The 26,011-nt window shown below is 47.7% G+C and overlaps 1 protein-coding gene across 1 annotated transcript; it reads left to right on the top strand.

Annotated features, from left to right (window-relative positions):
* Positions 1 to 11,351: 11,351 nt before the first annotated feature.
* LOC124260859 (indolethylamine N-methyltransferase-like) lies at positions 11,352 to 13,478 on the top strand. The gene is made up of 4 exons (XM_046695181.1): positions 11,352 to 11,456; positions 11,857 to 12,030; positions 12,403 to 12,604; positions 12,784 to 13,478. Exons 2-4 carry the CDS (start codon positions 11,874 to 11,876, stop codon positions 12,845 to 12,847), a joined length of 423 nt encoding a protein of 140 aa, XP_046551137.1. The 5' UTR covers positions 11,352 to 11,456; positions 11,857 to 11,873; the 3' UTR covers positions 12,848 to 13,478.
* Positions 13,479 to 26,011: the final 12,533 nt, after the last annotated feature.

Here is a 26,011-nt window from a genome sequence, read left to right as displayed (position 1 = left end):
ACACACTAACACTGTCGGGGATAGCACACACTAACACTGTTAGGGATAGCACACACTAACACTGTTAGGGATAGCACACACTAACACTGTCGGGGATAGCACACACTGACACTGTCGGGGATAGCACACACTGACACTGTTAGGGATAGCACACACTAACACTGTCGGGGATAGCACACACTGACACTGTTGGGATAGCACACTCTGACACTGTTTGGGATAGCACACACTAACACTGTCGGGGATAGCACACACTAACACTGTCGGGGATAGCACACTCTGACACTGTTGGGGATAGCACAGTCTGACACTGTTAGGGATAGCACACACTAATACTGTGAGGGATAGCACACACTAACACTGTCGGGGATAGCACACACTGACACTGTTAGGGATAGCACACACTGACACTGTTAGGGATAGCACACTCACGCTGTTGGGGATAGCACACTCGGACACTGTTGGGGATAGCACACTCTGACACTGTCGGGGATAGCACACTCTGACACTGTCGGGGATAGCACACTCTGACACTGTCGGGGATAGCACACACTGACACTGTCGGGGATAGTATTAACACGGAAAAAATAGACACACTTTTACCAATATTTTATAACGATATGCGATATTGAAAACTGGAAATATTACAGACTAACCGACTACGTTCCTCAATCTTAAACCTGCCAAGGGTCACATTGATAACGAGCATCGGACTTAATTCAGGACCAGTATCTCTAAAGCTAACAGAACCAAGGTGCATTACGTTTATCTGTCTTTACGGCTGTTTGTATTCCACGTTGGTCAAATCACGTGCGTGCCACATATACCTTCGTGGCATACTCGCGACTGGCCATCGATTCTTTTGTCCAACTAAATGACATAATCTCACGTTCACAATAAAAACGTTATCGTAAGTGTTATCTGTAAACGCGATTATTTGCGATAGCTAGAATAGATATATACTAGGCACATAAAGAAACTGTGCATACAAAAATTTAAAATCTAAATTTATCAAACCTGTGTAGACACATTAGGATTTAAATTCAGAGATTAGTGACATGTATCCAACATGCATGCACGTTCCACGTTCCGTGACGTCAGTGGGTTCGTCCTTGAGACGTGCAATTCGTTGTTGCACGTGCATTCCGGGAAAGAGAAACAGAGCAAATGAATGCCACACAATACTGTCACTTTGGAAAGCTCAACCCCTGCCCTTGCGATCGTTCAAAAAATTAAACGGCTATTGAAATGCATAGCATGCCAAGGCTCACGTCTGCACAACGTCATGAGGCCATTGGGATGGTCCGTGGGGGAATGTCTCAACGACAAGTGGCTGCACATTTCCACTGCCACCAGAACACCATTTCTGCACTGGTGAGACACTACCAGAACACAAATGACGTCCTCGATCGGCCACGTTCTGGACGTCCACGTGTAACAACGCCAAGACAGGACAGATGGATAAGGGTGACCTATCTGCGCCACAGGTTTCAGACTGCAGTGATGACTGCCCTAACCATCCCAGGACTTCGCCGTATCCACCCCAACACAGTTCGACAACGTTTACGTCATCACGGGATCAGACCACGACGTCCCGCCATACGGCCTATCCTGACACAACGTCATCGACAAGCTCGCCGAATGTGGTGCCGAAATCATGTCCGCAGACCCTTGTTTTGGTGGAGAAATGTTGTTTTTTACAGATGAGTCTAGGTTTAACATTTCCCATTTTGATGGACGTCAACGTGCCTACAGACGCGTGGGAGAACGTTATGCACAGGCCTGTGTCTTGGAGAGGAATCGCTTTGGTGGTGGTTCCGTGATGATTTGGGGTGGAAAAAAACAGCACGCCAAAGAACTCCTTTAGTGATTGTTCAGGGCAACTTAACTAGTGTGGGCTACAGGGATCAGATTCTTCGACCTGTGGCAATTCCTTTTCTGCAACGTCATGGCCCTGGGTTAACATTCCAACAGGACAATGCCCGCCCTCATACGGCAAGGGTTGCTATGGATTTCTTGCAACCCCACAACGTTGACTTACTGCCATGGCCTGCAATTCACCGGATCTCTACCCGATAGAGCATGTTTGGGACGAGATGGATAGACGCCTACGCCGTCTTCCTCATCCGCCAGATAACGTCCTTGACCTTGCAACAGAACTTGAGAGAATCTGGCGTGACATCCCACAAGCCTTCCTTGCACGTTTGATAGGCTCTATGCGTCGTCGATGCACTGTTGTTCTCAATGCCGATGGTGGACATACCCGTTATTGAGCTTGTGACATGGTCGTTTGACCCCTGTCCCGCTTGCGGACTCGTGACGTCATTGTGATTGACTTTTCAATTGAAATTCTCCCGACTTGTTATGGTCTAATGATCTCTCCAATAGCACACACTGCCACTGTTGGGGATAGCACACTGCCACCACTGTTAGGGATAATACACTCTGACACTGTTCGGGATAGCACACACTGACACTGTTGGGGATAGTACACACTGACACTGTTGGGGATAGCACACACTGACACTGTTAGGGATAGAGCACACCGACACTGTTAGGGATAGCACACACTGACACTGTCGGGGATAGCACACACTGACACTGTTCGGGATAGCACACACTAACACTGTTAGGGATAGGACACACTAACACTGTTGGGATAGCACACACTAACACTGTTGGGGATAGCACACACTAACACTGTTAGGGATAGCACACACTAACACTGTTAGGGATAGCACACACTAACACTGTCGGGGATAGCACACACTGACACTGTCGGGGATAGCACACACTGACACTGTTAGGGATAGCACACACTAACACTGTCGGGGATAGCACACACTGACACTGTTGGGATAGCACACTCTGACACTGTTTGGGATAGCACACACTAACACTGTCGGGGATAGCACACACTAACACTGTCGGGGATAGCACACTCTGACACTGTTAGGGATAGCACACTCTGACACTGTTTGGGATAGCACACACTAACACTGTCGGGGATAGCACACACTGACACTGTTGGGATAGCACACTCTGACACTGTTAGGGATAGCACACACTAACACTGTCGGGGATAGCACACACTAACACTGTTGGGGATGGCACACACTAACACTGTTGGGGATAGCACACACTAACACTGTCGGGGATAGCACACACTAACACTGTTGGGGTTAGCACACACTATCACTGTCGGGGATAGCACACACTGACACTGTTGGGATAGCACACTCTGACACTGTTAGGGATAGCACACACTAACACTGTCGGGGATAGCACACACTAACACTGTTAGGGATAGCACACACTAACACTGTTAGGGATAGCACACACTAACACTGTCGGGGATAGCACACACTGACACTGTTAGGGATAGCACACACTAACACTGTCGGGGATAGCACACACTAACACTGTCGGGGATAGCACACTCTGACACTGTTAGGGATAGCACACTCTGACACTGTTTGGGATAGCACACACTAACACTGTCGGGGATAGCACACACTGACACTGTTGGGATAGCACACTCTGACACTGTTAGGGATAGCACACACTAACACTGTCGGGGATAGCACACACTAACACTGTTGGGGATGGCACACACTAACACTGTTGGGGATAGCACACACTAACACTGTCGGGGATAGCACACACACTAACACTGTTGGGGTTAGCACACACTATCACTGTCGGGGATAGCACACACTGACACTGTTGGGATAGCACACTCTGACACTGTTAGGGATAGCACACACTAACACTGTCGGGGATAGCACACACTAACACTGTTAGGGATAGCACACACTAACACTGTTAGGGATAGCACACACTAACACTGTCGGGGATAGCACACACTGACACTGTTAGGGATAGCACACACTAACACTGTCGGGGATAGCACACACTAACACTGTTAGGGATAGCACACACTAACACTGTCGGGGATAACACACACTGACACTGTTGGGATAGCACACTCTGACACTGTTAGGGATAGCACACACTAACACTGTCGGGGATATCACACACTGACACTGTTGGGGATGGCACACACTAACACTGTTGGGGATAGCACACACTAACACTGTCGGGGATAGCACACACTAACACTGTTGGGGTTAGCACACACTAACACTGTCGGGGATAGCACACACTGACACTGTTGGGATAGCACACTCTGACACTGTAAGGATAGCACACACTAACACTGTCGGGGATAGCACACACTAACACTGTTAGGGATAGCACACACTAACACTGTTAGGGATAGCACACACTAACACTGTCGGGGATAGCACACACTGACACTGTCGGGGATAGCACACACTGACACTGTTAGGGATAGCACACACTAACACTGTCGGGGATAGCACACACTGACACTGTTGGGATAGCACACTCTGACACTGTTTGGGATAGCACACACTAACACTGTCGGGGATAGCACACACTAACACTGTCGGGGATAGCACACTCTGACACTGTCGGGGATAGCACAGTCTGACACTGTTAGGGATAGCACACACTAATACTGTGAGGGATAGCACACACTAACACTGTCGGGGATAGCACACACTGACACTGTTAGGGATAGCACACACTGACACTGTTAGGGATAGCACACTCACGCTGTTGGGGATAGCACACTCGGACACTGTTGGGGATAGCACACTCTGACACTGTCGGGGATAGCACACTCTGACACTGTCGGGGATAGCACACACTGACACTGTCGGGGATAGTATTAACACGGAAAAAATAGACACACTTTTACCAATATTTTATAACGATATGCGATATTGAAAACTGGAAATATTACAGACTAACCGACTACGTTCCTCAATCTTAAACCTGCCAAGGGTCACATTGATAACGAGCATCGGACTTAATTCAGGACCAGTATCTCTAAAGCTAACAGAACCAAGGTGCATTACGTTTATCTGTCTTTACGGCTGTTTGTATTCCACGTTGGTCAAATCACGTGCGTGCCACATATACCTTCGTGGCATACTCGCGACTGGCCATCGATTCTTTTGTCCAACTAAATGACATAATCTCACGTTCACAATAAAAACGTTATCGTAAGTGTTATCTGTAAACGCGATTATTTGCGATAGCTAGAATAGATATATACTAGGCACATAAAGAAACTGTGCATACAAAAATTTAAAATCTAAATTTATCAAACCTGTGTAGACACATTAGGATTTAAATTCAGAGATTAGTGACATGTATCCAACATGCATGCACGTTCCACGTTCCGTGACGTCAGTGGGTTCGTCCTTGAGACGTGCAATTCGTTGTTGCACGTGCATTCCGGGAAAGAGAAACAGAGCAAATGAATGCCACACAATACTGTCACTTTGGAAAGCTCAACCCCTGCCCTTGCGATCGTTCAAAAAATTAAACGGCTATTGAAATGCATAGCATGCCAAGGCTCACGTCTGCACAACGTCATGAGGCCATTGGGATGGTCCGTGGGGGGAATGTCTCAACGACAAGTGGCTGCACATTTCCACTGCCACCAGAACACCATTTCTGCACTGGTGAGACACTACCAGAACACAAATGACGTCCTCGATCGGCCACGTTCTGGACGTCCACGTGTAACAACGCCAAGACAGGACAGATGGATAAGGGTGACCTATCTGCGCCACAGGTTTCAGACTGCAGTGATGACTGCCCTAACCATCCCAGGACTTCGCCGTATCCACCCCAACACAGTTCGACAACGTTTACGTCATCACGGGATCAGACCACGACGTCCCGCCATACGGCCTATCCTGACACAACGTCATCGACAAGCTCGCCGAATGTGGTGCCGAAATCATGTCCGCAGACCCTTGTTTTGGTGGAGAAATGTTGTTTTTACAGATGAGTCTAGGTTTAACATTTCCCATTTTGATGGACGTCAACGTGCCTACAGACGCGTGGGAGAACGTTATGCACAGGCCTGTGTCTTGGAGAGGAATCGCTTTGGTGGTGGTTCCGTGATGATTTGGGGTGGAAAAAACAGCACGCCAAAGAACTCCTTTAGTGATTGTTCAGGGCAACTTAACTAGTGTGGGCTACAGGGATCAGATTCTTCGACCTGTGGCAATTCCTTTTCTGCAACGTCATGGCCCTGGGTTAACATTCCAACAGGACAATGCCCGCCCTCATACGGCAAGGGTTGCTATGGATTTCTTGCAACCCCACAACGTTGACTTACTGCCATGGCCTGCAATTCACCGGATCTCTACCCGATAGAGCATGTTTGGGACGAGATGGATAGACGCCTACGCCGTCTTCCTCATCCGCCAGATAACGTCCTTGACCTTGCAACAGAACTTGAGAGAATCTGGCGTGACATCCCACAAGCCTTCCTTGCACGTTTGATAGGCTCTATGCGTCGTCGATGCACTGTTGTTCTCAATGCCGATGGTGGACATACCCGTTATTGAGCTTGTGACATGGTCGTTTGACCCCTGTCCCGCTTGCGGACTCGTGACGTCATTGTGATTGACTTTTCAATTGAAATTCTCCCGACTTGTTATGGTCTAATGATCTCTCCAATAGCACACACTGCCACTGTTGGGGATAGCACACACTGCCACTGTTAGGGATAATACACTCTGACACTGTTCGGGATAGCACACACTGACACTGTTGGGGATAGTACACACTGACACTGTTGGGGATAGCACACACTGACACTGTTAGGGATAGAGCACACCGACACTGTTAGGGATAGCACACACTGACACTGTCGGGGATAGCACACACTGACACTGTTAGGGATAGCGCACACCGACACTGTTAGGGATAGCACACACTGACACTGTTGGGGATAGCACACTCTGACACTGTTAGGGATAGCGCACACCGACACTGTTGGGGATAGCACACACTGACACTGTTGGGGATAGCACACACTGACACTGTTGGGGATAGCACACACTGACACTGTTGGGGATAGCACACACTGCCGCTGTTGGGGATATTAGTCACCGGAAATTATCCGATTGAGTGGGCCAAGGGTATAATCGGACCTCTTCACAAGAAAGGTGACGTCAACGATGTGAATACTTATAGAGGCATATCCCTCATGGATGTTTTTGGGAGAATATTTTGCTCAATTCTAAATGAACGTTTACAATCGTTTGCAGATGTTTATGATAAAATTCCCGAGGCCCAAGCAGGATTCAGGAAGAACTACAGTACAACTGACAATATGTTCACTCTTCAAAGTTTGATTCAGAAATATCTCTCAAAACGAGGCGGTCGCTTTTATTGCATATTTGTGGACTTTAGAAAGGCCTTCGATTCAATTAATAGACAGCTTCTTTGGTACACACTAATCAGAAACGACATCCATGGCAGAATATCAAATGTGCTAAGGAATATGTACTCTAAAATACAGTCAGCCGTGAGAACAGGTACTCAATCTCAGACTATTTTCAATGTTTGAGCGGTGTGCGACAAGGGTGCACTCTCAGCCCTTTCCTTTTTACAATATTCATTTCAGAATTTCAAGTCATGTTGGAAAATGCCAATCTTAGAGGAATATTCGTCGACCCTGAATTTATGGAGCTGTTCCTGTTACTTTTTGCTGATGACCTATGTATATTCGACGATTCTGTAATTGGACTTCAAAGAAAAATTGATATTCTACACATCTACTGTCTGACATGGGGAAATCCTTGTCTTTAGGAACGGAGGCTTCTTACGAAATTATGAAAAATGGTATTTACACGGATCACAGATAAAATGCTCAACATATTATAACTATCTCGGAATAATTTTCTCCACTCGACTGTCATGGACTAAATGTACTGAGACACTGAGCACACACCAACACTGTTAGGGATAGGACACTCTAACAATGTTGGGGATAGCACACACTGACACTGTTTTGGATAGTACACACTGACATTGTTGGGGATAGCACACTCTAACACTGTTGGGGATAGCACACACTGCCACTGTTTTGGATAGTATACACTGACACACACCATTTATATTCGCACAGCTCTAACACCTCTCTGGCAAGTGAAATACACTCGGGTGTGTAACGTTTAACTTCACTTCGAATTCTGTCATTTCTAATCACCTTCGTTTCGGCATTGCAGCTAACATGGTATGCAGTGTATTTCGTTAAATATCTGTCTTAACCATCAGATAATAAGGTGGCATATTCCGCTAAAATGGGTGATGGGCAGCATTTACAATTCCTTCGCATAGCTTCATACACTTACCTTATGATAAGTATCTAGTGTAGCAACGCACATGGCAGTGTATTATTTCCGCATTCCATAATAGCAGCTACGTCACTTCCGGAGTGATGTCACATACGCAGTCATCCGTCACGTCCGTTTCCTTTCTATTCTGTATGTTGTCCTGACAGGTACACCACCTTGCTTCATCTCTAATAACTTCTCACCCACCCTTCCCTACTACAGCACATTATCCGGGGGGTGGGGGTGCTGGGCCACTGTTGGGGATAGCACACACTGACACTGTTGGGGATAGCACACACTGACACTGTCGGGGATAGCACACACTGACACTGTTGGGATAGTACAAACTGACACTGTTGGGATAGCACACACTGACACTGTTGGGGATAGCACACACTGACACTGTCGGGGATAGCACACACTGACACTGTTGGGGATAGCACACACTGACTCTGTTGGGGATAGCACACACTGACATTGTTAGGGATAGCACACACTAACACTGTTAGGGATAGCACACACTGACACTGTTGGGGATAGTACACTCTGACACTGTTAGGGATAGCACACACTAACACTGTTAGGGATAGCACACACTGACACTGTTAGGGATAGCACACACTAACACTGTTAGGGATAGCACACACTGACACTGTTAGGGATAGCACACACTGACACTGTTAGGGATAGCACACACTGACATTGTTGGTGATAGCACACTGACTCTGTTGGGATAGCACACACTGACTCTGTTGGGGATAGCACACACTGACACTGTTAGGGATAGCACACACTGACACTGTTAGGGATAGCACACACTGACACTGTTAGGGATAGCACACACTGACATTGTTGGTGATAGCACACTAACACTGTTAGGGATAGCACACTGACACTGTTAGGGATAGCACACACTGACACTGTTAGGGATAGCACACACTGACATTGTTGGTGATAGCACACACTGACATTGTTAGGGATAGCACACACTGACACTGTTAGGGATAGCACACACTGACACTGTTAGGGATAGCACACACTGACACTGTTAGGGATAGCACACACTAACACTGTTAGGGATAGCACACACTGACACTGTTAGGGATAGCACACACTGACACTGTTAGGGATAGCACACACTGACATTGTTGGTGATAGCACACACTGACTCTGTTGGGGATAGCACACACTGACTCTGTTGGGGATAGCACACACTGACACTGTTAGGGATAGCACACACTGACTCTGTTGGGGATAGCACACACTGACTCTGTTGGGGATAGCACACACTGACATTGTTGGTGATAGCACACACTGACACTGTTAGGGATAGCACACACTGACACTGTTAGGGATAGCACACACTGACACTGTTAGGGATAGCACACACTAACACTGTTAGGGATAGCACACACTGACACTGTTAGGGATAGCACACACTGACACTGTTAGGGATAGCACACACTGACATTGTTGGTGATAGCACACACTGACTCTGTTGGGGATAGCACACACTGACACTGTTGGGGATAGGACACACTGACTCTGTTGGGGATAGCACACACTGACACTGTTGGGGATAGCACACACTGACACTGTTGGGGATAGCACACACTGACTCTGTTGGGGATAGCACACACTGACATTGTTGGTGATAGCACACACTGACACTGTTAGGGATAGCACACACTGACTCTGTTGGGGATAGCACACACTGACTCTGTTGGGGATAGCACACACTGACACTGTTAGGGATAGCACACACTAACACTGTTAGGGATAGCACACACTGACACTGTTGGGGATAGTACACTCTGACACTGTTAGGGATAGCACACACAAACACTGTTGGGGAGAGCACACACGAACACTGTTGGGGAGAGCACACACGAACACTGTTGGGGATAGCACACACTGACACTGTTGGGGATAGCACACACGAACACTATAGGTGATAGCACACACTGACACTGTCGGGGATAGTACACACTAAAACTGTTAGGGATAGCACACACTGACACTGTTGGGGATAGCACACACTGACACTGTTGGGGATAGCACACACGAACACTGTAGGTGATAGCACACACTGACACTGTCGGGGATAGTACACACTAACACTGTTAGGGATAGCACACACTGACACTGTTGGGGATGGCACACACTAACACTGTTGGGGATAGCACACACTGACACTGTTGGGGATAGTATATATCCATAGAACACGTAAACAATGTGCTTGGGATGAACAGATAGTATATGTCCATACAACACGTAAACAATCTGCTAGTGATGAACAGATAATATATATCCATACAACACGTAAACAATCTGCTGGTGATGAACAGATAGTATATATCCATACAACACATAAACAATGTGCTTGGGATGAACAGATAGTATATATCCCTACCACACGTAGTCAATGTTCTTGGGATGAACAGATAGTATATATCCCTACCACACGTAAACAATCTGCTGGTGATGAACAGATAGTATATATCCATACAACACGTAATCAATGTGCTTGGGATGAACAGATAGTATATATCCCTACCACACGTAAACAATGTGCTTGGGATGAACAGATAGTATATATCCATACCACAAGTAAACAATTTTCTTGTGATGAACAGATAGTATATATCCCTACCACACGTAAACAATGTGCTTGTGATGAACAGATAGTATATATCCCTACCACACGTAAACAATGTGCTTGTGATGAACAGATAGTATATATCCATACCACAAGTAAACAATTTTCTTGTGATGAACAGATAGTATATATCCATACCACACGTAAACAATGTGCTTGGGATGAACAGATAGTATATATCCATACCACACGTAAACAATGTGCTTGGGATGAACATATAGTATATATCCATATCACACGTAAACAATTTTCTTGTGATGAACAGATAGGATATATCTATACAAGACGTGAACAAGAAGAAGAAGAAGGCGTTTAGTGTATTTAGTCCTCCGGCCCACATACAGAGTATACACTATATACAGAAACTCACACAGTCAGATGTTACATGCACTATTACATCAAGTTCTTCATATGTGCGGAGTCCACTGAAAATCGCTCCCTGTCAGAGTAGTTGGGCTAAATTTAGAATATCGTTTGTGAACCAGAAAGCCTGGTGGGAACTGAGCCATCTCGTGTGCAGCCATTGTTTACCAGGTTGATTACGTTGTATGTGATCTAAGTTTGAGGTGGGTTTTGTTGTTGAAGAAAGTATTTACAGCTGACAGTGTGAGAATATGTATACTTTGCCAAACGACAGAGGAACAACTACACCTTTTCAATTAAAGGTGTACGTGCATCTAAATGACACATCGCGCTGCATGGATGTAATCAACGCGTAATAGCTGAACCGTTAACATATGACGTGACCGAGAAAGGTTTAGAGAGATCTGAAACATTTATCCTCATATCAGCAAACATATTTCAGCACCGCCTATAACTGTACTGAACTATCTGTGGAACAAGTCGGAGATTATGAGGTTATAAAGATGTAATGCATTTTGTAAAATGTATTCATACTAGATGTACAGATATATTACAGATACATTACATCACGATGTCGCTTTTGTATGTTTATTGTCCTCTTAGATCGTCAGTGTCAAACCATGGCCGGGAAACCCCTGCTTGTCAGTGACGACTACCATTCATCGTTTGAATCCGAGACATATTTGAGCGCCTGCTACAGTGACCCTTCCCCTAACCCAGTAGTGGGCGACATGATGATCTTCGGCCTGACCCAGTTTCAAGAGGCATTTGCGTCGGGTGGGTTAACAGTTTTACACGGGAGTGTGTGAAGGGGCAATTCCAGGGCTAAATTATCAACTTGTTTGTTTGACTTACTTCACTTTTTGATATCAAGTCGATGTCTGGTGACTCATGGTTCCATAAGGGGCAGCCTCGCCACAACACAAGAGTTACTAACAGGGGATAAACTCAAACACGCCATCTGTGCTACCAGACTAACACATTGTAGCACCTCTGTCTCTCAATGGTTTATAAACCTTTTCCATATGGGAGTGAATCAATGTGATTTGTTTTCACTGTGAGTAAAGATGAGCAAACGCATGATCCTCATCACTTTAGATGAAGGGTCCCTGGACTCCCGTGACGAAACTTTAATATATATTTCCACAGGACACATCAAAGGGAGACTGCTAGATTTTGGTACGGGACCCACGATACACACAATCATCAGCGCGTCGCTACATTGTGAAAGTATCCTGCTGGCGGAGTTCTTACCGCAAAACAGAAACATCCTGAAACAATGGCAGAGTGGAGAACTGAAACATAGTTTTGCCAAATATCTGGATTATGTTCTCAAGCTGGAAGGGAAAGGGTAAGCCATTTCACAATATTCTACATTTCTGTAACAAATGACAAATAATCAGATGCAGTACGCACATTGCTATTCGTAAGATTGTTATTTCGAAATGTCTGCGTTCGAAATTCTAAATGTTAAAGATCCATATCTTACTGCTTCCATGAGCTTCAGTAATATTGTATTACACATGTCAGGGACTCTGTGGCCGATAGAGAAGCTCACATGAGGGGGGAAAGTGTCTGGCATAATACCGTGTGACATCCGAAAAGAGAACATCTTTGCCCCATGCTTCATCTCCTCTGTTGACGTCATCACATCCTCCCTGTGCTTGGAATCAGTGGCTCTGAGTATTGCAGACTACGAATGTCAAGCAGCACGACTTGCTTCTGTCCTGAGACCTGGGGGACACCTTGTTCTCTTCGGCTGTGTTGGGGGATCTTTCTATACAGTTGGTAGCAACCGCTTCTCTAGCTTCGGTATGACCAGCTCAGAGCTACAGGCAGCCTGGACAAAAGCTGGTATGGAGATCATAACCTGGAAGGAAGGTCGTCGTCCAAATCCAGAACAGAAGGAGATGACTGATATTGATGGATTCTTCACTTTGGTTGCAAGGAAGGAGTAATCGTAAAAACAGAAGTTATTAGATTACCAGGTGATAGTTATGAAGACGTCCATTTTAACCAGAAAATGTACGATATACTATTTTGTCCTCATTAAGAAAGAGTTCAAAAACAAAGTACCATCCGTCTATTTCAACATTAGGTGTACACTGTTCTGTTAGTTTTTTAACAAGATTTTCTTGTGTCCATTGTCAATCATGTTTTGTATCATACTGAGACACTGTCAGTGCCGGATTTGTTCAAGGTAATAAAGTTGGACTCAAATACAATGAGTCAGTTTTCAGAATTTTTTGATAGAACCAGATGACCGAGCCTATCCCCATTTTCAAATAAAATGTTAATAGGTGTAAGAGCACCTTCATGATTATTGGTCATGCATAGCCATGGGATTCTTTCTTCACTTCGTACTTACAACGTTTCTTGAATATCTGTATTGAGCACACACGGGAGTGACACTGGACAGCAATGTATATAATATGTTTACACACACTTACAGCAGACACGTTATGATGAATAGTGGCACACAGACATTTACGGTACAAAATAATAGATGTTGAAATTTCATAACAATAACACATGTCTAACAACGGTATAACACGTGTCTAACAACGGTATAACACATGTCTAACAACGGTATAACACGTGTCTAACAACGGTATAACACATGTCTAACAACGGTATAACACATGTCTAACATCGGTATAACAAATGTCTAACAACGGTATAACACGTGTCTAACAACGGTATAACACATGTCTAACAACGGTATAACACGTGTCTAACAACGGTATAACACATGTCTAACAACGGTATAACACATGTCTAACATCGGTATAACAAATGTCTAACAACGGTATAACACGTGTCTAACAACGGTATAACACGTCTAACAACGGTATAACACGTGTGTCACAATGGTATAACACGCGTCTCACAATGGTATAACACATGTCTAACAACGGTATAACACGTGTCTAACAACGGTATAACACATGTCTAACAACGGTATAACACATGTATAACAACGGTATAACACGTGTCTAACAACGGTATAACACGTGTCTAACAACGGTATAACACATGTCTAACAACGGTATGCCAGCCTCCAGAAAGTCTTCAGGCCGCTAACGCCCACTTCAATAAAAAATATTTTAATATCAAAATAAAATATCGCCACCATCAAAGTTAGACACCCGTTTCCTCACAGGGTTGTGCCCTCAGATTTCCAACCTCATATCTAATAATTACTCACGTAAACTGTATTTCATTCAACATTTTAAGCGCCACTCGCGGCATTTCAAATCGTTCTTCACCTCCATTACCCCTGCCAGCTTCCGGTTCAACGGAGTAAAGGAACAAGAATAAGCAGAAATTAATAAGAAATATCATATTGCCTAATTTTACCATAAAACTGTCGAAGATTATTTTTCTTATCTTCCGTCGTTATTGTTAGAATTTTCATAACATTTATTAACGAAAAGCAAAAACGTACCAGGTGAATGAAAGCAAAGGCGGTAACTTCCGTTGAACTGAAGCTGGCTGGAGTAATGGAGGCGATGAACGATTGATATGCAATCCTATTTGTGCTACAGTTTGGATGTCGTCTACTGAAATGTTCGAGTGCTGTCAAAGCCTTAGCTGCTGTGGAGAGAAAGCGGTTGGGATGATGATTAACTCACAAATACCGTGGTCTTCAATAAGCCACACGTGGTCTGCACTGCCTGTTGATGGACCGGTATCAACCTCGTTCTAGTAATATGGACACAACCAAGCGTTCTGGCTATGGTTGTACCTTCAGGGTTTACACCCAACATGGTGGCCCTCTTGGAGGAAGATCTGTTTTAATATTACTCGTGCGTCAGTGTGTGTCTGTGTTGCTTCCTGTGTTAGTCCGTACTCATGCCAGTTGTATGTCCCCTGTGATACCATGACTGTATAGCCCTCCGTGACACCATGACTGTATAGCCCCCTGTGATACCATGACTGTATAGCCCCCTGTGATACCATGACTGTATAGCCCCCTGTGATACCATGACTGTATAGCCCCCTGTGATACCATGACTATATAGCCCTCTGTGATACCATGACTGTATAGCCCCTTATCACACCATGACTGTATATTCCCCTGTGATACCATGACTGTATAGTCCCCTGTGACACCATGACTGTATAGCCCTCCGTGACACCATGACTGTATAGCCCCCTGTGATACCATGACTGTATAGCCCCCTATCACACCATGACTGTATATTCTCCTGTGATACCATGACTGTATAGCCCTCCGTGACAACATGACTATATATTCCCCTGTGATACCATGACTGTATAGCCCCCTTTGACACCATGACAGCATAGTCCACTGTGACACCGTGACTGTATAGCCCCCTGTGACACCAAGACTGTATACCCCCATGACACCATGACTGCATAGCCCCCTTTGACAACATGACTGTATAGCCCCCTGTGATACCATGACTGTATAGCCCCCTTTGACACCATGACTGTATAGCCCCCTGTGACACCATGATTGTATAGCCCCCTGTGACACCATGACTGTATAGCCCCCTGTGACAACATGACTGTATAGCCCCCTGTGACACCATAACTGTATAGCCCCCTGTGACACCAAGACTGTATACCCCCCGATGACACCATGACTGCATAGCCCCCTTTGACACCATGACAGCATAGTCCACTGTGACACCGAGACTGTATAGCCCCCTGTGACACCATGACTGTATAGTTCACTGTGACAACATGACTGTATAGCCCCCTGTGACAACATGACTGTATAGTCCATAGTGACACCATGACTGTATACCCCCTCCCCATGACACCATGACTGCATAGCCCCTTTGACAACATGACTGTATAGCCCCCTGTGATACCATGACTGTATAGCCCCCTTTGACACCATGACTGTATAGCCCCCTGTGACACCATGACTGTATAGCCCCCTGTGACACCATGACTGTATAGCCCCTGTGACAACATGACTGTATAGCCCCTGTGACACCATAACTGTATAGCCCCCTGTGACACCAAGACTGTATACCCCCTTTGACACCATGACTGCATAGCCCCCTTTGACACCATGACAGCATAGTCCACTGTGACACCGAGACTGTTTAGCCCCCTGTGACACCATGACTGTATAGTTCACTGTGACAACATGACTGTATAGCCCCCTGTGACAACATGACTGTATAGTCCATAGTGACACCATGACTGTATAGCCCCCTGTGATACCATGACTGTATAGCCCCTTTGACACCATGACTGTATAGCCCCCTGTGACACCATGACTGTATAGCCCCCTGTGACAACATGACTGTATAGCCCCCTGTGACACCATAACTGTATAGCCCCCTGTGACACCAAGACTGTATACCCCCCGATGACACCATGACTGCATAGTCCCCTTTGACACCATGACAGCATAGTCCACTGTGACACCGAGACTGTATAGCCCCCTGTGACACCATGACTGTATAGTTCACTGTGACAACATGACTGTATAGCCCCCTGTGACAACATGACTGTATAGTCCATAGTGACACCATGACTGTATAGCCCCCTGTGATACCATGACTGTATAGCCCCTTGACCACCATGACTGTATAGCCCCCTGTGACACCATGACTGTATAGCCCCGTGTGACACCATGACTGTATAGTCCCCTGTGACAACACTGCATGACCATGTATAGGCCCCTGTGACACCATAACTGTATAGCCACTGTGACACCGAGACTGTATAGCCCCTGTGACACCATGACTGTATAGTTCACTGTGACAACATGACTGTATAGCCCCTGTGACAACATGACTGTATAGTCATAGTCCACTGACTGACACCACCATGACAGCATAGTCCACTGTGACACCGTGACTGTATAGCCCCCTGTGACACCAAGACTGTATACCCCCATGACACCATGACTGCATAGCCCCTTTGACAACATGACTGTATAGCCCCTGTGATACCATGACTGTATAGCCCCCTTTGACACCATGACTGTATAGCCCCCCTGTGACACCATGACTGTATAGCCCCTGTGACACCATGACTGTATAGCCCCTGTGACAACATGACTGTATAGCCCCCTGTGACACCATAACTGTATAGCCCCCTGTGACACCATGACTGTATACCCCCCGATGACACCATGACTGCATAGCCCCCTTTGACACCATGACAGCATAGTCCACTGTGACACCGAGACTGTATAGCCCCCCGTGACACCATGACTGTATAGTTCACTGTGACAACATGACTGTATAGCCCCCTGTGACAACATGACTGTATAGTCCATAGTGACACCATGACTGTATATAGCCCCCTGTGACACCATGACAGCATAGTTCCCTGTGACACCATGACTGTATAGCCCACTGCAACACCATGACTGTCCAGCCCCCTGTGACACCATGACTGTATAGTTCCGTCTGACACCATGACTTTATAGCCCCCTGTGACACCATGACAGCATAGTCCACAGTGACACCATGACTGTATAGCCCCCCGTGACAACATGACTGTATAGTCCACAGTGACACCATGACTGTATAGTCCACTGTGACACCATGACTGTATAATTCCCTGTGACACCATGACAGCATAGTCGACTGTGACACTTTGACTGTATAGTTCCCTGTGACACCATGACTGTATAGTTCCCTGTGACACCATGACTGTATAGTCCCCTGTGAGACCATGACTGTATAGCCCCCTGTGACACCATGACTGTATAGTTCCCTGTGAGACCATGACTGTATAGCCCCCTGTGACACCATGACTGTATAGTTCCCTGTGACACCATGACTGTATAGTTCCCTGTGACACCATGACTGTATAGTCCACTGTGACACCATGACTGTACAGTCCACTGTGACACCATGACTGTATAGTTCCCTGTGACACCATGAGAGCATAGTCGACTGTGACACTTTGACTGTATAGTTCCCTGTGACACCATGACTGTATAGTTCCCTGTGACACCATGACTGTATAGTTCCCTGTGACACCATGACTGTATAGTCCCCTGTGAGACCATGACTGTATAGCCCCCTGTGACACCATGACTGTATAGTTCCCTGTGACACCATGACTGTATAGTTCCCTGTGACACCATGACTGTATAGCCCCCTGTGACACCATGACTGTATAGTTCCCTGTGACACCATGACTGTCTATACAGATACACCCCATCCTCGCACAGCTTCAATCTGGCAGTATTGTTTGTTTTTTACACGTGCATCTGGACCAGTGTGGATACAAATAGACCCCGTCCTCGCACGGCTTACATCTGGCAATATTGTTTGTTTTTTACACATGCATCTGGACCAGTGTGGATACAGATACACCCCGTCCTCGCTAGCGCTATGATTAGGCCTGCCCCATGTAGCTAGCGCTATGATTAGGCCTGCCCCATGTAGCTAGCGCTATGATTAGGCCTGCCACATGTAGCTAGCGCTATGATTAGGCCTGCCACATGCAGCTAGCGCTATGATTAGGCCTGCCACATGCAGCTAGCGCTATGATTAGGCCTGCCGCATGCAGTTAGCGCTATGATTAGGCGTGCCACATGTAGCTATCGCTATGATTAGGCCTGCTACATGCAGCTAGCGCTATGATTAGGCCTGCCCCATGCAGCTAGCGATATGATTAGGCCTGCCGCATGTAACTAGCGCTATGATTAGGCCTGCCACATGCAGCTAGCGCTATGATTAGGCCTGCCACATGCAGCTAGCGCTATGATTAGGCCTGCCGCATGCAGCTAGCGCTAGGATTAGGCCTGTCGCATGCAGCTAGCGCTATGATTAGGCCAGCCACATGTAACTAGCGCCATGATTAGGCCTGCCACATGTAGCTAGCGCTATGATAAGGCCTGTCGCATGTAGCTAGCGCTATGATTAGGCCGCCACATCCGCCAAATGTGCAATACTCATGTCTACGTTTTAACTGTCAGTAAACCGTCTCCAGTTGTCTATGTACCAGCTGCTTGTTCTTGTTTCTCCATGACGCTAGTTCCTCCGAGACGTACTATTCCCAAACCTACAGCAGCGCACTGGCAACTCAGCAACCCTTAATTAGAAGTTCTGTTTGTCAATGTTGGTTTTATAGCGCTGTGGCCCACTGACATACCGATCTATCAACTGTAACACGGCGGTGAATAAAGAATGTAACCACATTAACTAGATGAATGCACCCAATAGCAGCACCCATGCTGTGTGCCTGGCACCACAGGGACACGTATCAGACACTACAGTGCCTGGCACCACGGGAACGTGTATCAGACACTAGAGTGCCTGCCATCACAGGGACACGTATCAGACACTAGAGTTTCTGGCACCACAGGGATAAGTATCAGACACTTAAGTGCATGGCACCGCAGGGACACGTATCAGACACAAGAGTTCCTGGCACCACAGGGACACGTATCAGACACTAGAGCGCCTGGCACCACAGGGACACGTATCAGACACTTAAGTGCATAGCACCGCAGGGACACGTATCAGACACTAGAGTTCCTGGCACCGCAGGGACACGTATCAGACACTAGAGCTTCTGGCACCACAGGGATACGTATCAGACACTAGAGTGTGTGGCACCACAGGGACACGTATCAGACACTAGAGCGCCTGGCATGACTCGTAGTATACAGGTAAACGTTATCTAAAGAAATGGGACATGGAATTGGGCTACCGCTGCTCTCGCATTACAAATATATTCTCAAGAAAGTAGGGGACACACGGAAAAAGCTTTAAAGTGAGAGAATTGTCATCGGTATTACTTTGTAGAAAAAAGTGTATGATCATCAGGAACGAATCAGGAACTCATAACAACCATTAATGAAGTAACGTCCGTAGTGAGTGAGTGGGTTTACTTTTACGCCGCTTTTAGCAATATTCCAGCAATATAACGGCGGGGGACACCAGAAATGGGCTTCACACTCTGTACCCATGTTTGGAATCGAACCCGAGTCTTTGGGGTGGGTTCGACTCCCCATATGGGTACACTGAGTTGACAGTATGACCAACAACGATCTTAAAGGATAATGGGTGTAAGCTGCTAAATCGTTTCCAGTAGCCAGTTCAGGATCAGATGGACGCAATATCACCACGATTAGTGAAACATTCATGCTTTAGGGCTACAGAAGTGCCCCGTCAGCGCAACTATCAAGGGCATATAACTCCATGTGGACCAAGTGTCCCGTCTGCACAGTTATCAAGGGCATATAACTCCATGTGGACCAAGCGTCCCGTCTGCACAGTTATCAAGGGCATATAACTCCATGTGGACCAAGCGTCCCGTCAGCGCAGCTATCAAGGGCATATAACTCCATGTGGACCAAGTGTCCCGTCTGCACAGTTATCAAGGGCATATAACTCCATGTGGACCAAGCGTCCCGTCAGCGCAACTATCAAGGGCATATAACTCCATGTGGACCAAGTGTCCCGTCTGCACAGTTATCAAGGGCATATAACTCCATGTGGACCAAGCGTCCCGTCAGCGCAGCTATCAAGGGCATATAACTCCATGTGGACCAAGTGTCCCGTCTGCACAATTATCAAGGGAATATAACTCCATGTGGACCAAGTGTCCCGTCAGGACAGTTATCAAGGGCATATAACTCCATGTGGACCCACTGTCCCGTCAGCGCAGCTATCAAGGGCATATAACTCCATGTTGACCAAGTGTCCCGTCAGCGCAGCTATCAAGGGCATATAACTCCATGTGGACCAAGTGTCCCGTCAGCGCAGCTATCAAGGGCATATAACTCCATGTGGACCAAGTGTCCCGTCAGGACAGTTATCAAGGGCATATAACTCCATGTGGACCAAGTGTCCCGTCAGTGCAGCTATCAAGGGCATATAACTCCATGTGGACCAAGCGTCCCGTCAGCGCAGCTATCAAGGGCATATAACTCCATGTGGACCAAGTGTCCCGTCTGCACAGTTATCAAGGGAATATAACTCCATGTGGACCAAGTGTCCCGTCAGTGCAGCTATCAAGGGCATATAACTCCATGTGGACCAAGTGTCCCGTCAGCGCAGCTATCAAGGGCATATAACTCCATGTGGACCAAGTGTTCCGTCTGCACAGTTATCAAGGGCATATAACTCCATGTGGACCCACTGTCCCGTCAGCGCAGCTATCAAGGGCATATAATTCCATGTGGACCAAGTGTACCGTCAGCGCAGCTATCAAGGGCATATAACTCCATGTGGACCAAGTGTTCCGTTAGTGCAGCTATCAAGGGCATATAACTCCATGTGGACCAAGTGTCCCGTCAGCGCAGCTATCAAGGGCATATAACTCCATGTGGACCAAGTGTCCCGTCAGGACAGTTATCAAGGGCATATAACTCCATGTGGACCAAGTGTCCCGTCAGTGCAGCTATCAAGGGCATATAACTCCATGTGGACCCACTGTCCCGTCAGCGCAGCTATCAAGGGCATATAATTCCATGTGGACCAAGTGTCTCGTCAGCGCAGCTATCAAGGGCATATAACTCCATGTGGACCAAGTGTTCCGTCAGGACAGTTATCAAGGGCATATAATTCCATGTGGACCAAGTGTCCCGTCTGCACAGTTATCAAGGGCATATAACTCCATGTGGACCAAGTGTCCCGTCAGGACAGTTATCAAGGGCATATAACTCCATGTGGACCAAGTGTCCCGTCAGCGCAGCTATCAAGGGCATATAATTCCATGTGGACCAAGTGTCCCGCCAGGACAGCTATCAAGGGCATATAACTCCATGTGGCCCAAGTGCCCCGTCAGCGCAGCTATCAAGGGCATATAACTCCATGTGGCCCAAGTGTCCCGTCAGGACAGCTATCAAGGGCATATAACTCCATGTGGACCAAGTGTCCCGTCTGCACAGTTATCAAGGACATATAACTCCATGTGGACCAAGTGTCCCGTCAGGACAGTTATCAAGGACATATGGCTACAGGTGGCCCAAGTGGCCCATCAGCACAGTTATCAAGGACATATGGCTACAGGTGGCCCAAGTGCCCCGTCAGCGCAGTTATCAAGGACATATGGCTACAGGTGGCCCAAGTGCCCCGTCTGCACTGTTACCAAGGACATATGGCTACAGGTGGCCCAAGTGCCCCGTCAGCACAGTTATCAAGGACATATGGCTACAGGTGGCCCATGTGCCCCGTCAGCACAGTTATCAAGGACATATGGCTACAGGTGGCGCAAGTGCCCTGTCAGCACAGTTATCAAGGACATATGTGTACAGGTGGCCCAAGTGCCCCGTCAGCGCAGTTATCAAGGACATATGGCTACAGGTGGCACAAGTGCCTCCTCAGCGCAGTTATCAAGGACATATGGCTACAGGTGGCCCAAGTGCCCTGTCTGCACTGTTACCAAGGACATATGGCTACAGGTGGCCCAAGTGCCCCGTCAGCACAGTTATCAAGGACATATGGCTACAGGTGGCCCAAGTGCCCCGTCAGCACAGTTATCAAGGACATATGGCTACAGGTGGCCCAAGTGCCCCGTCAGCACAGTTATCAAGGACATATGGCTACAGGTGGCCCAAGTGCCCCGTCTGCACTGTTACCAAGGACATATGGCTACAGGTGGCCCAAGTGCCCCGTCAGCACAGTTATCAAGGACATATGGGTACAGGTGGCCCAAGTGCCCCGTCAGCACAGTTATCAAGGACATATGGGTACAGGTGGCCCAAGTGCCCCGTCAGCACAGTTATCAAGGACATATGGGTACAGGTGGCCCAAGTGCCCCGTCAGCACAGTTATCAAGGACATATGGGTACAGGTGGCCCAAGTGCCCCGTCAGCACAGTTATCAAGGACATATGGCTACAGGTGGCCCAAGTGCCCCGTCAGCACTGTTACCAAGGACATATGGCTACAGGTGGCCCAAGTGCCCCGTCAGCACAGTTATCAAGGACATATGGGTACAGGTGGCCCAAGTGGCCCGTCAGCACAGTTATCAAGGACATATGGCTACAGGTGGCCCAAGTACCCCGTCAGGACAGTTATCAAGGACATATGGCTACAGGTGGCCCAAGTGGTCCGTCAGCACAGTTATCAAGGACATATGGCTACAGGTGGCCCAAGTGCCCTGTCAGCACAGTTATCGAGGACATATGGCTACAGGTGGCCCAAGTACCCCGTCAGCACTGTTATCAAGGACATATGGGTACAGGTGGCACAAGTGCCTCCTCAGCGCAGTTATCAAGGACATATGGCTACAGGTGGCCCAAGTGCCCTGTCTGCACTGTTACCAAGGACATATGGCTACAGGTGGCCCAAGTGCCCCGTCAGCACAGTTATCAAGGACATATGGCTACAGGTGGCCCAAGTGCCCCGTCAGCACAGTTATCAAGGACATATGGGTAGAGGTGGCCCAAGTGCCCCGTCAGCGCAGTTATCAAGGACATATGGCTACAGGTGGCCCAAGTGCCCCGTCTGCACTGTTACCAAGGACATATGGCTACAGGTGGCCCAAGTGCCCCGTCAGCACAGTTATCAAGGACATATGGGTACAGGTGGCCCAAGTGCCCCGTCAGCACAGTTATCAAGGACATATGGGTACAGGTGGCCCAAGTGCCCCGTCTGCACTGTTACCAAGGACATATGGGTACAGGTGGCCCAAGTGGCCCATCAGCACAGTTATCAAGGACATATGGCTACAGGTGGCCCAAGTGCCCCGTCAGCGCAGTTATCAAGGACATATGGCTACAGGTGGCCCAAGTGCCCCGTCAGCACAGTTATCAAGGACATATGGCTATAGGTGGCCCAAGTGCCCCGTCAGCACAGTTATCAAGGACATATGGCTACAGGTGGCCCAAGTGCCCCGTCTGCACTGTTACCAAGGACATATGGCTACAGGTGGCCCAAGTGCCCCGTCAGCACAGTTATCAAGGACATATGGCTACAGGTGGCCCATGTGCCCCGTCAGCACAGTTATCAAGGACATATGGCTACAGGTGGCGCAAGTGCCCCGTCAGCACAGTTATCAAGGACATATGTGTACAGGTGGCCCAAGTGCCCCGTCAGCGCAGTTATCAAGGACATATGGCTACAGGTGGCACAAGTGCCACCTCAGCGCGGTTATCAAGGACATATGGCTACAGGTGGCCCAAGTGCCCTGTCTGTCTGCACTGTTACCAAGGACATATGGCTACAGGTGGCCCAAGTGCCCCGTCAGCACAGTTATCAAGGACATATGGCTACAGGTGGCCCAAGTGCCCCGTCAGCACAGTTATCAAGGACATATGGGTACAGGTGGCCCAAGTGCCCCGTCAGCGCAGTTATCAAGGACATATGGCTACAGGTGGCCCAAGTGCCCCGTCTGCACTGTTACCAAGGACATATGGCTACAGGTGGCCCAAGTGCCCCGTCAGCACAGTTATGAAGGACATATGGGTACAGGTGGCCCAAGTGCCCCGTCAGCGCAGTTATCAAGGACATATGGCTACAGGTGGCCCAAGTGCCCCGTCTGCACTGTTACCAAGGACATATGGGTACAGGTGGCCCAAGTGCCCCGTCAGCACAGTTATCAAGGACATATGGGTACAGGTGGCCCAAGTGCCCCGTCAGCACAGTTATCGAGGACATATGGCTACAGGTGGCCCAAGTACCCCGTCAGCACTGTTATCAAGGACATATGGGTACAGGTGGCCCAAGTGCCCCGTCAGCACAGTTATCAAGGACATATGGCTACAGGTGGCCCAAGTGCCCCGTCAGCACAGTTATCAAGGACATATGGGTATGGCCCACAGGTGGCCCAAGTGGCCCGTCAGCACAGTCAGCAGGTGGCCCAAGCGGCCCGTTATCAAGGACATATGGGTACAGGTGGCCCAAGGCCCCGTCAGCACAGTTATCCCCGTCAGCACAGTTATCAAGGACATATGGCTACAGGTGGCCCAAGTGCCCCGTCAGCACAGTTATCAAGGACATATGGCTGGCAGGTGGCCCCAAGTGGCCCGTCAGCACAGTTATCAAGTATATCCCAAGGACATATCGAGGACATACAGGTGGCCCAAGTGGCCCGTCAGCACTGTTATCAAGGACATATGGGTACAGGTGGCCCAAGTGCCCCGTCAGCACAGTTATCAAGGACATATGGGCTACAGGTGGCCCAAGTGGCCCGTCAGCACAGTTATCAAGGACATATGGCTGGGTAGGTGGCCCAAGTGCCCCGTCAGCACAGTTATCAAGGACATATGGCTACAGGTGGCCCAAGTGCCCCGTCAGCACAGTTATCAAGGACATATGGGTACAGGTGGCCCAAGTGCCCCGTCAGCACAGTTATCAAGGACATATGGGTACAGGTGGCCAAAGTGCCCCGTCAGCACAGTTATCAAGGACATATGGCTACAGGTGGACCAAAGCACCGGTATTATTACTGATAAACTTCTAATTAGACCAATCACCTAACAAAGCTGGGTACCATTCGTACCAAATCGGACAGAGACACAAACCTGCTGCCTCCTCCACGTGTGGCTGTTGTGTGCAGAAGACGGAAAAATCAAACTGCGTCATCGGCCGGGTTCTGTCTGTAAAGAAGGCACAGTCCACCGGCGGAAACAGAACGCACTGTGGCCACAGGTAAACACAGGTGAACACGACTTGTCTCCCTTAGACCATACTGGACCCACCATAATTTCACTGCTTATGCTCTGCAGGATACCATGTAGGTCCAGAGTGCAGGCTGGTTAAACGTGGACACTTAAAGGATTTTTGTCTTCTGAAACTGACTGCAGATGCTGACACATGAGGCTTTTATACTACTCAAAACAAGTCAAGAACACC

The sequence above is a fragment of the Haliotis rubra genome, unplaced genomic scaffold (genome assembly GCF_003918875.1).
Source record: "Haliotis rubra isolate DU_JTF1 unplaced genomic scaffold, ASM391887v1 Scf78, whole genome shotgun sequence".
Classification (NCBI taxonomy): Eukaryota; Metazoa; Mollusca; class Gastropoda; order Lepetellida; family Haliotidae; genus Haliotis; species Haliotis rubra.
The sequence above is the reverse complement of the archived record's forward strand: the minus strand, read 5'-3'. Positions and strand labels throughout refer to the sequence as shown.

Bases quoted from the DNA above. Each gene is read 5' to 3' on its own strand.
- LOC124260859 (XM_046695181.1), top strand. From the start codon at position 11,874: ATGGCCGGGAAACCCCTGCTTGTCAGTGACGACTACCATTCATCGTTT. The intron at 12,031-12,402 runs GTGGGTTAACAG...ATATTTCCACAG, and splicing joins TCAAGAGGCATTTGCGTCGG to GACACATCAAAGGGAGACTG. The intron at 12,605-12,783 runs GTAAGCCATTTC...TACACATGTCAG, and splicing joins CTCAAGCTGGAAGGGAAAGG to GGACTCTGTGGCCGATAGAG.